Source organism: Numenius arquata, chromosome 12 (genome assembly GCF_964106895.1).
Source record: "Numenius arquata chromosome 12, bNumArq3.hap1.1, whole genome shotgun sequence".
NCBI lineage: Eukaryota > Metazoa > Chordata > Aves > Charadriiformes > Scolopacidae > Numenius > Numenius arquata.
In genome coordinates this window covers 11,646,111-11,663,285 of record NC_133587.1, presented here as the reverse complement: position 1 = coordinate 11,663,285, position 17,175 = coordinate 11,646,111, and the positions used below count along the sequence as shown (strand labels likewise).

The following is a 17,175-nucleotide window of genomic DNA, read 5'->3' as shown; positions in this document are numbered from 1 at the left end:
GGTGATTTAATGTTTTTTCCGGGTTCCTGACCTCTGTCTGCAGCTGCTCCTCACCAAACCCCTCAGCCCCTGTCCCACACACAGGCTTTGGGAGCCCTTGCTGAGGGGGGAGACCCGTGGGTGCTGCTGAGGGAAGCACCACCGACCCCCCCAGGTGCCTGGAGTAGCAGGAGCATCCCTGGGTGCTCCCCTGGGACCCTTCCTGCCCAGGGCCCGGTGCCAGCAGGTGGCATCCATGAGCCACGGAGGTGGCATCCCTGTTCCCAGGGCTTGGCTGGGACTGCCCAAGCACAGGGTGGCTCCCAATGGGGTAACACAAGACCTCTGCCTTGTCCCCTCCTTGTCACTCAGTTGCTCTGGGCTCCATGTTTCCATGGCCCCTCTCGGGAAGACGCTTGAGGTTGGAGTGGACTTTTCAGCCCATTTCTGTGTGGCACGGCTGGTGATGATAAGAGGAGAGGGGGGCTGCTGGTGGGGGGTTCTGGAGGATGGACTGTGGATGCCCACTGAAACTTTTTCTTCCTGGATGGTGGGACTGGGGCTGGACTGACCCCATGTCACCTCACGGAGCCGCACAGCAGAGGTTCTGCAGCGGTGTGGGACAGCTCGCCAGACAAAGCTCCAGAGGGATGGGAAGGTTGTGGCTATGCCAAACCAGATGGTTCTCATGTTGTCAGCGGGTGTCCCACGAGCCTGTGCAGGTGTCCCTAGTGGTCTCGGAGCCAAGCTGTGGGTCAGCATCTCCTTTGCAAGTCCCTTCAGCTCAAGCAGACCTCGGGGAGGAGGCAGCGGAGATCCTGCCTTCACAGGTTTCTGGCAACATGCACAAAGTGCAGCTCCTCTGGGGCCACCTCTGTTTCGGAGTGATCCCACCTAAGAGAGCCACAATGAGGACATCCCATCAAGTCCCATCTGCACCAGTGTCCCCGTATCCACTGTCTCCCTAAAAATCCCTGGCACTGTTTCCCTGCACCATCTATTTTCCAAACTCTTCCTGCATCCCGGAATGCAGCTGCAACCACCAGGTCTCAAGAGTCACCGTGCTGTAGCCTGTCACCGTCTCCTTTAAGAGACGGGCTCAGCCTTTTGTCCTCTGGCAAAACTGCCTGATGTCCCCACCAAAGCCAGCTTTCACGGATGGAGAAGCCGTCTCAAGCCCAGCGTGACTCAAAGCACGTGATCCAGCGTTGGCAGCGCGTCCTTCCCCGGCAGGAGCAGCGTGCCGACAGCACGCTGGAGCGACATATGGCCGCTGGCAAGAGGGAACTGGGATTTCTTTCTCCGGCAAGGAAGCAGGTTGTCATTTGAGTTGAGCACAGACTGTGCCACGAGCAGGAGGCAGAGCAGCTCCTTTTCGTCCTCAAGGCAAGGCAGGAGGGCCGAGAAGCTCCGTCAGAGAAGGGGGTGTCCAGCGTAGCTCTGCAGGCAGGGGAAGGCGGCTCGGCTGGAGGAGGGATGCTGTGGTCCCAGCCTGGCTGTGTAAGCGGCAGAAAGGAACCTGGGGCGGTTCAGCTCCCTTTTTTTTTTTTTAGGGCTTACACATCAAATTGGTGATTGGTAATACCATAGCAGCTTCCAGGGGTGGGAGCTGTTTTTCTGTGAGAGGCAGGCTGGGCTGGGCTGCCTGTCAGTGTCTCTTCTCTCTCCAATTAGCAGAGCCAGGGTGATTTATTTGGAAAAAAACCCACACCATCTTGCTATGCAAACAAGTTTGGTTTTTTTTTTTTTCCCTTTGCTCCCATCTCTTACCAAGTCTCTCCTGCTCTCTGTCCAGGTCCTGGGGGCCCGGCACCTTCCCAAAAATGGAAGGGGAATCGTTTGTCCTTTCGTGGAGGTGGAGGTGTCCGGGGCTGAGTATGACAATGCCAAGCAGAAAACGGAGATCGTGGGTGAGCAAAGGGAAGGGAGAGGGACACACCACCACTCCTGACCACGGTGTGAGCCATGGGCAAAGCCCCCAAGCTCAGCATCGCCCCTGGTGGGCAGTGGGCGGGGACACACATGGGGCTCAGCGGGGGCTGCCCATTGACACCAGTGTTTTCTCATTAGCGGATAACGGCCTGAACCCTCTCTGGACCCCGAAGCAGTTCCACTTTCAGGTCAGCAACCCCGACTTTGCCTTCCTCCGCTTCGTGGTGTATGAGGAGGACATGTTCAGCGACGAGAACTTCCTGGCTCAGGCCACCTTCCTGGTGAAAGGCTTGAAGACAGGTAAAGTGCTTGGGGAGCAGGGAGGAGGGGGTGTTACAGTGGTCCTCACCAGTTTGCTAATTGCATCGTTAGCCAGGGAGATGCTGAGCTTCATGGGAGGATGCTGTCAGTCCCCTGGCTGGCTCAGTCCCTTCTGTCCCCATGCCCAACCAGGTCAAGGAAGCGAGAAGCCATTTGCTAACATCCCTTGGGGCCAATTGCCACTTGAGGGGAGCTGGGGGGTGGGTGGAGAAGACCCCCTTGAGTTCTGTGCCAGGGGACTGACACGTGCCTGTGCTGCAAGTGACGCCGGTGCTGTCTCTGCTGTAGGTTTCCGAGCTGTACCCCTGAAGAACAACTACAGCGAGAACCTGGAGCTCGCTTCCTTGCTGGTCAAGATAGACATTTTCCCTAGCAAGGTAAGGACAGGAGTGTCCTGCTCTGCTTGTCCCTGCAGTGGCATGGCTCTGTGACGCTCAGCTTTGCCTGCCCTGAGTGCCTGCGGGATGGCTGAGATTCTGGTGCTGGCAGGACAACAAGCCCTGGGCTGGCCTCCTGCAGTGATCCGGGGCGTTCCAGGCAGGGTCCTGCCTGGGCTGCGTTGGACTCGCCTGGATATTCCTTCAGCAAGAGCTGGGGGAGATAGATTTGCTCCATCCTAGTTCCCATCTGTGCTCCAGGGAAGTTACAGCTCAGCCTCACGGAGCCCAGCTGGCCTGAGGCCATCCGCATTGGCATAAGCGGAGGGCAGAGCTCTTTCAGAGACAGATGTTTCTTTTATTTCTTCATTTAAAATGATGTTGGAGGGAGCCAGCGATGTTTGTTCAAGACAGAGCAGCTGCACATTGCAAACCCCCAGACCCCCCCGAGACCCACACACCCTGCATGGCAGCAGGTCCCTGCAGCAGGACGGCCTTTACTGCGAGACATACTTTGAAATCCCAAGCCCTTTAAAATATATATATATATTTTTTTTTTTTTTCCTAATCTAAGCAGGAGAACGGTGAAATAAACCTCTTCAGTGCCTCAGCCCTACGGGAACGAGCAGGGGATGCTTCCAATCAGCTGCTGGCGAGCAGAGGCAGGGAGGGATCCTTCGAGTCGCGGTACCAGCAGCCCTTTGAGGATTTCCGAGTGTCACAGGAGCAGCTCGCTGACCACTTTGAGAGCCGGGAGCGAAGGTATGGCAGTGCTCCTTCAGGTCTTCCCAGCATGAACCGCCCCTAGCATTTAGTCTCCCTGGTGCAGGCTGATAAATGCAGTCCCCAACTAACCCAGAGCTGAGCTGCAGCCTCGTTTGCCCCGTGGAAACCCTAAATTTCAGCATCAAAGTTGTGCCAGTCCTTGGGGGAGTCGCTGCTTTGGGGTGCATGGGAGTAAGGTGGCACTTTCCCCCAGCACGGGGGGGACCCGCTGAGCCCCCGCTTTTCTCCCGGGGGGGGTGGCTTTTGACACCCGAGCATTGCCCTTGATCCATCCTGAGCTGTGTGTCCCCCCCTCTCTGTGTCCCCTTGCAGGGTACTGCGGAGGACCCGGGTCAACGGGGACAACCGGCTGTAGCCCATCTCGGCGGGCGAAAGCACCTCCAAGTGCTTGTGAATCTCACGGCACGCTGTGAACTGGTTTCTATGGAAACGGCACTGCTATGGCCTACTTTCAGGCAGCTTTTCCAGTTTCTCCGCTGAAGTGTGTTCCAGTGGAGAACTAAAAAAAAAAAAAAAACAACAAAACAAAAAACCAATATTGGGGAAAAAAAAACAACAACCAACCCCAACCCCCCACCAACCTTCTCCACCAAGCCCTTAAGGAAGCGCGTCGGTGCGTGCAGCCTGTCAGCCGCCGAGCTGAGAGATGGAACTCTCTGTAATAGCAAGGAAAGAGACCCAAAATAACCCCCCAACCAGCCCTCTGCCGTCGTTGCTGTGCCTGTATTCCCGGAGATTCCCGCTGCCGGAGCCCCTTGGCAGCCATCCTTCACTGTACCCGTTCCCAGTGCACTGCTGGGGGGGGGGAGGAACTTAAGCGACCACGGCAGCACCTCTCTCTGCCCCGGCGGCATTGCATCTACCTACCTGTATAGCCACTGCCTATGGGTCCAGTAGTGAAACTCGACGTTTACAAGGCCGCTCTAGCTTTAAACGACAATAAAAGTGTCAGTATTACACACGTGGTGGCTTGGGTTTGGGTGTCTGGCAGTTTGTTGTTCTTCCCCCCCTCCCACCCCCGCAGATGCATGAAGGAGCTGGGGTGCAGCGCTGCTCCCTCCTTCCTCCAGCATTTTTAGGGAGTTTGCAGCTACTGGGGGAAAAAATATCCAGGAGCAGGCCCAGGTTTAATGTTGTTCACGCAAAAGGGTTTAAACAAGGGTTTGTGCTAGAGCTGACCATGCTTCCATGCTTTCCTCATCCAGACTGGGACGAGGGGTGACTCCAGCAGGGCTCTGAGGACGGAGGTGTCACTGCTGGGTCACTCACTCACGGCCTTACCCCGCGGGTAAGTTGCTGTGATTTTAAAACAAGTGGGAGGGTTGCGACTGAGCATTCCCGCTCCCAGACAGACACCTCCCTGCATGGGGCAGCCCCCCCCCCCCAGCACAGGGCATCCCCTGGGCATCACCGCACCCCATGGGCTTCCCCTGATCCCGAGTGCAATCACCAGCCCACTCACCAGCATATCTTTTTTTTTTTTTTTTTTTTTTTTTAACGCTCTTTATTTAGGAACAACCAAAAATGTCTGGTTTCATTTCAACAAACTGTACAAGCAAGCTCTTCCCCTCGCCCACCCTCACATCCACATATACAAAAGGAAGGGAAACTTGCCGTTCACTTCTCAGAAGTGGCATTTGTTGCTACAGGGAGTTCTTGCCCTCAGAATAAGAGCAGGTAAAGTCCATAGCAGGTACAAGCTACCCTAGCCCTAGTAATAGCCACAGCCCACAATCACAGGCAGCTTCACCTTTCCCCCCCCCACCCTCTTTAAAACCTTTACCAAAAGTAAAAACTATTTCCTGTCTCACACGATTGCCAAGGTGACCATCTAAAATTGTGGTCTTCAAAAAAAAAAAACAAACCAACACAATAATAACCCCACTGGAACCCCCCCACACCTCCCCGGTACAAAGACGGTTTACACAGCAGAGCCCTCACTCTGCTCCTTTAGCTGCACAGCCACCCTTATGAAAGGTCCCGTTGCAGCTACAATTACATTTTTCCTTTGGATAAATCCAAGCAAAAAAATTCCAGGTCATTCAGCACCAGCATGATTTCTAAATAACAATAATTAAAAAAAAAACAACAAACCAAAAAAAAAAAGAGACCCCCATTAGGCTGACTTTGTGGTCTGCTGAGAAACAAAGTGATCAACACGCTGTTCCCAAAGTCTCTCTTTTAGTGCAATGTTAGTATGTGCAAGGGGAATCACAGCCACGTACCCATAACACCACCACGAGCCAGATGGGGCAGAGAGAAAGTGCAATTTTTAGCAAGAAGTTTTCTATGCCATGGATTCCTAGCCCAACCTTCACTAGCACCAGTAAGCAAGAGTCCTAACACCCTCCATCAGTACAGGGAAAAAAAAAAAGTGGCTTTAATTGTGCCATCAAAATATGGCCAACGTCAGCCAAGAGAACACTCTTTACTGGAACAGGCAATAACAAGAAAATAAAATAACAAATAAAATAGATCACTGCTTCGGTAACAGAGCTCCCTTGCTCTGCTTTAAAGTTTTGCCACACCAATCCAGCATTCCCGGCAGGGACCGCTGCCAGTAAAACATACAGCAGAAACTAAACTTGCCAAAAAAAAAAGGTACAGCTTGCAAGTGTCTCATCCTCCCCTTTCCCCCTCCCTCCATTTGTAGTGTTGCCTACTCTTACCCTGCTGATTTTGTGATCAACTGAGAAATTACAACAGTGGGTAGTGCAGTGAGCTGACTCACATCAGGCCACCTATTGGATTTGAAAAGTACAAAGCCAAAATTATCCGGGCAACAGGAGAGAGAAGTTTACAAGCATTTTAAATACTATCAACTTGATGGGACGGTACAGCATCAGATAAACTTTCTAATTGCGCCTAAGTGCTGAAAATCATCTTTCTCTTCTGATTCCCAGCCACCCAGCTTCCAAACATCACCTTCCGATGAGGCTGCCTCTGTAACGTCTCTAAGAGAGGGGTTGCAGGGAAGACAGAATACAACACTTCTTCCTGTGACCAAAAATTGTTGCTTCTCATAGAAAAAAAAAAAAAAAAAAAAATACCCGAAATCCTAAATGGAAAACCAGCCTTCTACATCCTCCTCTTCCTCCTGAACAGACAGGGGACACCTAACAAAAATTAACCGAGCAGGTTTCTTGCAGCTCCAGCTTCTGTGTGAGCATCGCCCGGGCAGGTTAAGGTTCTGTGTTCAGCTGTGGGCTAACTACGGGATTTCTTACCACAGCTGCTGGCAGCTACCGCTTTTGCTGGTGGCTTCTCCTGGTGGCCATTGCAAGGCCCTGGCAGGGAGGGGACACGCAGCTGCACTAAATACCTGCGGCTGGAGCTCTGCAGGCCATGCATCAAAGCACCTGCGCCTGTTCCTCTCCCCACGGCTGCGGCGCTCAGCTCTCAGGCAAGTGGAAACAGGAGCCTGTAAGTCATAGTTTGTTTAGTGTTCTGCTAAAAAAAAAAATTAAAAAAAAGAATGATTTCCAGGATGCTAATTGAAGAGCTGAAAAATGAGCTACTCAAATGAAACACAGAGCCAAGTCTAGAAATCTTACAGCAGGGCCTGCTGATAAAGAATAAAGTAACTGTTCCTTGCACGAGGAGAACCAGCAGCCCTTTACATGAGCGAGCCAAGTACGGCACAAATCAGGGCTTCGGGTTATTAAGGAATTGGATTGTGCCCTTAATCTAAGCCTCAGAGACATAAGTAACAAGATTCACAGGGATTAAAAATGATGGTTACTACCGTGGCTGTCAAGCCCAAGTTCACACACAGCAGATGGAGGTGAAGAATTTATTCCCCTTCCCTACTGATGCTGGCTACACGACTGCTAACTTCCACCCCTCCTTTCAAGTCAAGATAGTCATCTTTGATTAGATGGTGATAAATATTCACACACACTGTGTAGAACTGGGGCGATGCCTCCTCTTAACACCAGAAGAGCTGCTGCTGGGACTGTCAAACCACCTCTCAATTATTTCTTTTGGTTTCAGATGCAAATATATTTTAATGTCCTGCATCAAAACCTGAGTGTACTTGGAGATGGCACCTGCTTCTCCTCAGCTTCAAAAACAACGCAATAGGGAAACAAAGGACCACAGAGCTAAACCCTCAAAAATCTTCAGTTTATACTTTCATGGAGATTTCAAATCAACTAGAAAAAATGCAGATAACAAGGAATGTGGGAGTTAGAAAGGGAACTCGATTACTTTTTGAATTTTTTGTCTCTCAATCTTACTCTCCCCATGCTAAGGGGCTTGCCAGCTCGGTCACCGCGTCCGAGGGGAGTCTGCATGGAACCACTTTTTAAAATTCCTCCGACCCAAAAGAAAGAAAACTCCTGCTGTGCTTGTATGAATGCATGGAGACAAAGCTCAAAAACCTCAGCAGCTTCCAACCCTCAAGGCTGTTTTTTCTGTGTACACCGGGAAATTTTCCCTTTAGCTCACAAGACTTCTCTTTTCAATTTTTCTGGAAAACTGGCCAAATACAATCCGAGTGCAAAATATTTCAGCTAGCGCATGGAAAAATGGTTCGAAGGGACCGGTTCATAGTCCTTAAGCGTTTCTGTAGATGGAGTGGGGATCACTCTTTCGATTTGCCATAGGCCTTGAAGTGTACACCAAAAATCCCACAGAAAATCACCTTGAACGGGCAAACTACACTTCCAACATATTTATATAGCAAGTAGTTAGTAAAAGTGTACATTTTCAATGTACATCTTAATGCAATAAAGAATCAATGGCATATCTGAACTGTATATATGTGTACTTAAATAAACCTGCATGTACATAGACACTAGAGAGTAAATGACCTACCTGTATTTGTTCTCTGAAGGTAACACTGTACATACACTTACACTCTCAGGCCACACGACTCTCAGATCTGCCACCTCCAGCTCTAGGACCACCCAGCTTCCCCGGTCACCTGTGACATTTTGGGATGTGCAGGATTGCACCTGTGAGGGTGAACCCCTGGGGCTCCGGCTGTCTTCGTAGTGTGGCTGCCCCTGCTCATCCCGGAGGGATGCTGAGCCAGCACAAGGCTGAGGTCGGCTGAGGGTTGGCTGCCGGTTGTGCCTCCAACCACGGCGTGACTGGCAATAGAGCTTCTAAAGAGAAAGCAATGTAGGAATCCCGGTGTCAGCAGGGTGCTGCGGGTCGACACCAGCCCTGCCCACAGCGTTTTGGGGAGGGTTCGTCTGACTGCTAAGGGATGGCTGCAGTGCGGGTGTCCGCATCTGAGCGCGTCGCCCTGGCTCTCTTTGGGGTACGGGTCATCTCCTTCCAAAGAGATGCTCACGCTTGGCCGTAAGGGTTATGCCGTCTGCCAGGGGAGCTTTGCGAGCTCAGGGGCTGGCACCTACCACGTAGGCACGTACCACCAGGTGAGAGGAAGCCTCCTCTCTCTTGCAAAGCACTGAGAAGATAAAATCCCTCCTAGGAGTTGAGCAAGGCGGCCTCTTAAAGAAGGGAGGAAGAAAGAATTGGAAAAGCTAAGGGCAATTAAAGGTAGAAATCAGACACCATCTTTGGAAGAGGTTCTGAAAGAGCTTTTTTGTTTTTAAACCAGATTTTTTTGTAAATCTCTGGATCCGATCCTTTGGGGCTTGCTACCCACCCTTCTAATAAATATCATTTACCACCAACAATAAAGTCTCCCACATTAAAAAGCTCTCACTAAATAAAAACCTTCTACTGAAAAAGCCTGGCTGAGTTAGCTTGGCAAAAATAAGGAGCTATGACTACTCTCCATAAATACATCAGCGGATAAACACCAAAAACTATTTAAGTTAAAGGACAATGTTGGCTCCAAAACAAACCAGGAATGAACCGGCCACGAATTAATTCAAACTAGAAATTTAAATAAAGTTTCTAACCATTCAAAGGCGGCGAAGTTCTGGAATAGCCTTCCAAGAGCAAAAGTGAAGGCAAGACATGGAACCAATTTTGAGCTGGGATTTGATTAGTTTGTGACAGAATGGTCTGACACAGCATTTGGCTGGACTATTCAGCTCAAGAGTTTCCCTTCTAGACCTTGTTTTCTATTAGAAAAGAATATTAAAAAAATCTTCAAGGAGTTGCATCACACAGCAACCATCCAGGACAAGATGGGCACGTTAAAAACGGACAGGTACCGGGAAGCAGGAAGGTTAACTGGGAAATTTATTTTGCTGTTTCACCAGAACTATTGTAGATGGACTGGAAAAAAAAGAAAAAGACAAAAAAAAAAAAAAAAGACTGGAGCAAACACTTGAAATTACGAGTGCTGCTGCAGGAGGATCTGTCATGTAGGGCTGCAAGAGGGAAACTTCCTGATTGCAGAAGAGCTGCTGCCTCGCGGATCCCCTGGAGACAACAATGACTTGAACTGCTCACAGCAACGCCGCACATTCTCTGCGTTTGTTCTCGAACAGCTTGTTCTCTCTGAACAATGAAAAGGATTCCAGGTCAGGATGGAAAAATTATTATGTGCTACTTCTCAGTGATTAAAGGGAGACTTGGAGATTTAATAGCCTGCTACAGTCAGTCTCCAGGAGCGCAAAGAAAATATGCTAGCCAGCAAGGGACAAATGACACCAAACTCCATCTCCTGGGTTGTGTGGATCTGGGAACCTGCTACTTATTGGAGAGTGTGCAATGCTAAATCTAACCTCATCTGTAGGGATGAAAAATCTCACCCAACTCCCACTGGATTTTAATGCAAGACTGGCAGTTTTCTTCTCAGATACCTTTCCTTTCCTAACACACACTCGTGTGCCTGCAAAGCCCTTGATTTCCAGGGCATAAGGACAAGAAAGGGCAGAGAGGATATATGCAGCCATGCCAACCTTTAGAGAACAAACACCTTAACGGACAGATGAAAAAAAAAAAAGAAAAAAGAAGTATTGTGCCATGATAGTCCATATCTAAGCAATGACCTTGTTTACACAATGTCTGAGATTTAGTTATGCTTGTATAGGCAGCTGTAGGCATTGGTATATGAATATGAAATCGGAAAGTCTGTCCACTGGAAAGCAAACAGGAGCATCCTCTTTCCTGGGTGCGAGCTGAGCCCCCGCCTCCACCAGCTCTCAGCCATCTCCTTCGGCTGGGCCACTGAGAGCTCGGCACTAGGTGCCCAGTTTTTGCACACGTGCTCTCTCGTGCGCTGTGCTCAAAGGTCTCATTTATGGCAGTGCTTCATCACCACATCCTGCTCCTGAGGTTTGGATCAGGCCGGCCCATGGGTTTCTTAAAGACCAAAAATTTCTTCTCAAGTGTAAGAGTGGATCCTCCAGGGCTGATGGTTTGAGTTCAGTCTGTTTCTGAAAAAGAACAGAAATGTCAGAGATGCTCCAGCTTGCCATAGGGGCCTGCAACCCAGGTGGAGTTGGCAGGAGAGCCTCAGGATGGGCAAAATCAAGAACCCTGATGGAGCCAGCTACAGAGAAAAGCCAGCCCCATTCAGAGGGGCCAGGAAGCCCAAAATCCTCGTGGGAGCAGAGCTGGGCTCTGACCAGCGGCAAGGCTAAGGAGGGATGGACCCGGCAGTGGTCCAAAGCCGTGCACCTTTGCTAAGCACCTTCTGCCTTTGTGCCATGAGGGGTGACGCAACTGCCTTGCTCTGGGTGGCATAAAGTCATGCTCGGAGGATGCTAGCAGGAACACTGCCAGCACCCTGTCATGGGCACCAAAGCTGGCCCACCACCCTTCCCCAAACCGCTCCTGCTGCAATGCCTCCCCATCCTGCTCCTGCGGCCGCAGCCGTCCCCCAGCCAGGCAGATGGGGCAGCCCCATTCAAATCCACACTCCATCTCCTCTGCGTTAGACAGGGGAGGGAAGCAACGAATTTTAGTTCATTTTTGTGATTTTTTTTTAAAGCCTGCAGCCATAGCAAAGGTTGCGTGGGATGCTCCAAAGCAAGGCAGTGGGAGCTGTAGAAGATCCTGGCTGCTCAGCACACCAGCAAGGGGCTGCGTGCGTGGAGCAGGCGAGGGGCTGTGCAGCCTGCAGTGGGACAGGGCGAGCGCTCGGCCATCTCCATCTGGTGGGAACCCGGCCAGGGAGGAAACATGCCCCAGCTGCACTTCTAAAGAACCCACGGAGGGCTTGGAAACCACCTCTCCTCTCCTCCACAGGCACGTGCACACACACATGCCTTTCAAAAGCAAGTCCTGGATGAGGGAGAGGGCCAGCAGCTGTAAACACACCAGCCCTCCATGTCCTTGCAGCCTCCATCTTCACCACCCAAGCCTTGCCCAGCGCCAAAGAAGGATGCTCACATCTGGAGAGCCAGCAACAGGAGAGGGATGGGAGGAGGCTCTTGCTGGCACAGGCAGGCTGGGGTTACATCTGCTGCCCAAGGCCATGGGGAGGCATGGAAGGAGCCATGGCATGGAACACCCCAGCCAGGCCCCTTCCTTCCCAAATACCCATCCCCTTCACAAATAAACCCAAGGGCCACCTTCCCGCAGGGCAGGTAAAGGGACTGGACATTCCTGCTCGTTTTAATAGGCTTAAAATAAAGCCAGGACTTGGCTTCAGAGTGGAGCCAGCATCCAGTGACCAAGGCAGGCAGGGGCACGCAGGCAGTGGCCCTGACGGCACCTCGCCAGACTCTCCTCACCCTCCTTCCCTGACCCCACTCTTCCTCTGTAAAACCCCAAACAGCACGATCGGACACTAAATCCTTCCCTGAATCCTCAGTTTCCCACATGGTGCCCCATGATCCCATGGGGACCTTACCGAGCCGTGCGGTGGGTGGGGGGCCGGGGGCATCGGGGGTCCCAGCGCTGCCTTCCTGGCCACCCGGCTCCCAGGACTCGCTGCTCTCCGACACCTCCGAGCTGGCCTCGCACAGCCCTTTCCGGCTTGATGTCGCCTGGCCGGCGCAGGGCTCCTCGGGGACGGCTGCCCTGCTCTCCTCCTCTGCCTTCACTGCAAACCACACTTTGAGCTGCTGGGCGCTGAGGTGGGAGCGCTCGCAGAGGCCAGGCACGTCCTCCTCCCGCAGGCCCTTGTGCTTCTCGTAGTAGTCCTCCAGCACTTCCCGGCCGGCAGGACTCACCTCCACCAGCCCCGGGGGGAAAACCCCCCGCCGGTAGTTCTCATACCACTTCAGCTGTCCGTTCTTGAAGCCATACCGGCTGTCCCCAAACCAGCGAATGACCTCAGCCCGCGGCAGGCCCGTCTGGGAAACAATGGCATCGTACTCCTGGTTGGTGGGCCGCTGGGTCTGCACAAACATTTGCTTCAGCAGATGCCGCTGCTGGGCTGTTTTTTTAAAGTTCAGTTTGGTTTTGGGAGGGGTGGGCGGCCGGCTGGAGCTGCCATCCCCTTTCTCTGTTGCACCAGCCGCCGGTAACTCGGTTTTGCCGTTGGACTCGGTCACTCGGAGGTTTTTCAGGTTGATTTTGATGGGACTGACTTTCCGCTCCACCGAGTTCAGGTTGTTGCCAGAGGCGTCGACTGAGCCCTCAGCCTCGCCTGCAGCCCTCAGCTCATCCGAGGAGTCTTCCCCTTCCCCGCCACCATTTTCTGCCGCCTCCTCCTCCTGCCGAACCACCTCCTCCACTTTCTTATTCTCCTCCGCCACCTTCTTCTTCCTCCTCTCTGAGAACCAGCTATCAATCTCCCTCCGCGTCATCTTTGTCTCCCCCCTCAGGCGGTTCACCTCTTCCTCCGCAGGAAGGGGATTTTGGGCAAAACTGCTCTCCAGGGCCTTCAGCTGCTCCGGTGCCCGCTCTTTGTACTTGGTGGGCGTGAAGTCGGGTGCCTGGTGCCATGACTGCCGCCGTGGTGGGTGGTGAGGGGCCGGCCCGGCTGCTGCCGTCGCCGCCGGGCTCAGCTCGGCTCCTCTTGGGGAGACGTCGAAGGACATTTCGGGCAGGGAATCCAGAGCACTGTCTCCAGGGAAGACGGCCCGGCCGCCTCGCACGTTCCTGTAGTGGTACCTCCTATCACTGAACCATTTTCGGATCTCCTTGGTGGAAAGGCCCGTGATTTTTGCCAGCCGCTCGACTTCAGCCTGGCCAGGGAACTGGTTTCTGCAGAAGCTACCTTTCAAGGCCGAGAGCTGCTCATGGGACTTCTTGTTTTTGTAGACGTTGGGATCCAGGAAGGTCTGCGAGGAGATGGCCGGGCAGGCGGTGAGCAGCGACTGGCCGCTGTTGACCACCTTCACCCCTGACGCGGTGCTGGAGCTTACCGTGCTGTGTTGTGCCGCCGGCTGCGGCTTGGGGACAGAAGTCACTGCCAAGGTGAAGGAGGAGTTGGTGCCCTTCAACCCGTTTGCCATGATGGGCTGTGTGACCAGCAGCCCCCCTGTCCCCTCCGGCTGCCCCACCACATGGCCTGGTAAAGTCGCCTGAATAAGATGGGGGACGCTGCTGGGATTCGCAACCAGCGGCGTGTTCAAGACTGTAATGGTGGGTTGTGGCACAGACTGAATAACAGTGTTGAACATCTTCTTCCTGGCATCTTCTATCTCCTCCGGTGACCAGCTGATGCCCTGCTTCAACCTCTGGGCAGTGAACCAGATCTTCAGCTGCTCTTCTGGGTACTTTGTCACCACGGTCAAGTAGCAGAGCTCGGCTTTGGTGGGGTAGGGGAACTTGTGGAAAGAGTTTTTGAGGAAGCTGTTGGAGTCCATGGCAGCATTGTACGTTGGAATGCTACTCAGTGGGATCATCACCTTGGGAAGGGACTTGGACGTAGGTAGCTGCTGATGCAACGGGGGTTGCTGCTGCAATGACACAAGTTGTGCAACGCCTGCCTGCAGAACAGGCACATTTCCTATGATGGAGCCATTCACTATATGAGATGATTTTGTGGAACTTGCAGTGGGCTGGCTGACCGGCACGGACCCATTTGGGAATGAATGCTCTCCATCCTTCACCTCCGACTCACTGCCCAGCTGACTTGACACGTTCTCCTTCAGCGTGTGGATTTTTTTGGCCTCTGGTTTACCTTTCATTATCTTCATGATGGGGGTTTTGGTAATGATAATTTCAGACTGGCCATCCACCCCTTCTTCAGGGACCTCTGCCGGAAGGTCATGGCTGCTGGCAGCCTCACAGAGACTTTGCTCCACAGTCGTACGATTGTCCTGCTTAACCACCCTCCAGATGAAGCTCGTTTCGCCAGCGTGCAACTCTGCATTGTGGTGCGAGAGCCCTTCGTGGCTATTTGCCAGAAAGCTGCAGCCCACACACGCAAATGCAGGGTCTTTGCTAAAGTCTAAGTGCTCAGAGTCCAAGTGCCCAAAGAAGTGCTGAAGGTCTTGAGATCCAAAGTCACAAGACTTGCAGATATAAGTGTCACTATCAGCAATACCGCGGTGCCCGTTAGACAAAGCTCCATTATTACTGTTACTGGCAGCAGCATCACTAGCGGCTGGCCCTTCTGCAGGAGCATCTTGTTGGGTTCCTTCCCGATCATCTTCTGCAGTGTCCAGTTCAGTCTCCTGAAGCACCAGTGTTTTTACTGGTATCATGCAGGGAGTTGTGGATTTTCTTTTGCTAGCCATCACTACAATTGATCCAGGTGATTATTTTTCTTTCACTTAAAGGAAATTAAAATTTAAAAAGCGCTACTGCAAGTGCTCTGTGGTCTAGATTCCAGCAAATTCATGATGTCCCAAGAAGTTGTTGTTGAATGTTGACAAATGTTCATATTTGCCACTGAACCTGAGGACAAGGAGAGGGAGGAGGGGTTAGTTCCCTTGACATTAGACAAAGCACAACTGTCCTGCTATTTAACTTTTTCACTCGATATATCATTTTCAGGCTGTTTCGCTGGAAAAATTTAACTTGACCCTGGATTTTTACACATATAACCTGTGAATTATCTGTTTAAAAACAAACACAAAAACATGCCTCTTTTACAGCTCACATCAAATTCTCATTTGAGGAGGAAAACCACCAAAATTTCCCCTCACCCTGCCCAAGACCCATCATCAGTATTTCAGCGGGGAGAGCAGTGCCTGGGCTCCCTGAGTGCCCGGGCTCCCAGCTCAGTGGCACGCAGGAGGCAACACCAGGGCAGGGTCACCCTGGGAAAACCACCCGCTTTCCATCAGAAAAACCTGAAGAAAAATCAACACGTTCCCCACAGAACGTTTCGATTTCTTCAAATTTAGCATTTTCCAGCCATCCTGCCGGGAAGTTTCTCGCCAGCTCAAAGCACTGTGCCAAGGGCCTCTGCCTGCAGAGACGCCTGGAGCTCTGCTGCAGGGAGCAAGGAGGCTGCAGCCAGGACCACATATTTTAGCCCTCCTCACTCTGCAATCCCACAAAGCATTTGTGAGATTCCCTCCCTGCCCCATGCACAGTTCGTTACTGATTTAACAGCATCTGTTGAGTCTTTGGCTGGAGCTGCAAGAGAACCTAAGGCCCCAAAACGCAAGGGCAGCATCAGACACATGTTCCTGGCTCCCAGCCTTCCCCTCCCAATGCACTGGAGGTATTTCCTAAGAAGGTGTAATTTCTCTCTCTTCTTATTTTTTTTCTCTGAAAGGTAAAGCAGTTCCCAAACTGCTCCACCCTGTGGAAGGCCAGGGCTGGTTGGGGCATCAGCCACAACCTTATTCCTGGCCTGTTGTGGCTTCCCCTTCTCCACAGCGGATGCTCACGCCGGAGATCACAACCCCAGGGCAGCAAGCCTGTCTGCTGCAGCTGGCACCAGGAGTCACTTGCCCAGTGGCGGGTCCTGATTACAGGGAAGGCAGCACATCTGAGGGAGAAACATCTCTGCCTTAACCCCTCTGTCAACCTTTTATACAGAAACCCTGCTTTTTTTTTTTTCTTTTAGACACAGGGATAAAACGGTATTTTTCCAGATTGCAAGGTCACTTGGAAGCATATGGACGCACTGATTCATATTACAAAGACTCTGTGCCAGATTTTCCTGGGATTTACAGTAACAGCGACGGAGCTTTATAAAAAGAGTCATAAAAACTTGAACTTAGGAAAAAAAAAAAAAAAAAAGACCAACTTACCATCCTACCAGATGACTCACAGAGGTGACTCCTATCAGTTACAGCAGTTGTGTACCAGCAGCTTTCTCATATCAGATATTCTGAGCTGATCTCATGCACCGAGAAATGCAGATGGGGCAAATGACTTCGTGGTGCTTATGCAATACCTCCTCTGCTTATTTTTGTCAGTATCTTTTAGAACAGAGGAATGAAAGGTCCTAACGCCAAAAAAAAAAATATATATATATATAAAAAAATCAAATGGAGGAAGTATAATTTGACCTCCCTAACTTCATTAGAAATATTTTTAAAAATTTGTTCTGAAAGCTGACATCATTTTTTCCAAACAGGGGAGCCTCGATGGCTGACTCTGGCCTCAGCAACTCTCAGGCACCATTTAAAAGACTGATGGGAAAACGTAACTTCCCGTTAATGTGGGCTGATTTGAGATTACAAAACAGTCCTGTAAATAGCGTTAGTCATCACTGAACTTGGCATCAGAAAAGACCGCTTGCTATGCTAAAACTCCATGAAAAGCTAAAAATCGTAACTTTTAAAAACATCTATAAATAAAGAAAAGGTATTAAAGTTGTGATCCGGATTGAGACGGTGCGAATTGCATGCTCTCAATACCTGCTTTATGCCTCTCTCATCCCACCTTTTCGTGGTTAGTCTTTCCCTCCGCAGAGGGCCAGAGAGTTATTCATTAGCATTAGCAAGTTGAATACTTGGATGACTATGAATGGGCTTTGCTATTCAGCGGGGAACAGCATCTATTTGACACCAATTCCAAGATCCTCATTTTTGATGCTAAGTTAAAT

General features: G+C 51.3%; 2 protein-coding genes across 2 annotated transcripts in view; one reads left to right on the top strand and one right to left on the bottom strand.

Annotated features, from left to right (window-relative positions):
- Positions 1–4,355, top strand: part of PLCG1 (phospholipase C gamma 1) — a 46,748-nt gene extending 42,393 nt beyond the window's left edge. Inside the window, exons 28-32 of the mRNA XM_074157688.1 lie at positions 1,775–1,889; positions 2,050–2,211; positions 2,521–2,609; positions 3,184–3,371; positions 3,708–4,355. Of these exons, the coding sequence (XP_074013789.1) occupies positions 1,775–1,889; positions 2,050–2,211; positions 2,521–2,609; positions 3,184–3,371; positions 3,708–3,750 (597 nt within the window). The 3' untranslated portion in view covers positions 3,751–4,355. The remainder of the gene's footprint in view (positions 1–1,774; positions 1,890–2,049; positions 2,212–2,520; positions 2,610–3,183; positions 3,372–3,707) is intronic.
- Positions 4,356–4,891: 536 nt separating this feature from the next.
- On the bottom strand, positions 4,892–14,939 carry ZHX3 (zinc fingers and homeoboxes 3). The gene is made up of 2 exons (XM_074157171.1): positions 12,124–14,939; positions 4,892–10,702 (listed from the first exon to the last, which is right to left on the bottom strand). Exons 1-2 carry the CDS (start codon positions 14,903–14,905, stop codon positions 10,692–10,694), a joined length of 2,793 nt encoding a protein of 930 aa, XP_074013272.1. The 5' UTR covers positions 14,906–14,939; the 3' UTR covers positions 4,892–10,691.
- Positions 14,940–17,175: the final 2,236 nt, after the last annotated feature.

Coding starts and splice junctions, on each gene's coding strand:
- ZHX3 (XM_074157171.1), bottom strand. CDS start 14,905: ATGGCTAGCAAAAGAAAATCCACAACTCCCTGCATGATACCAGTAAAA.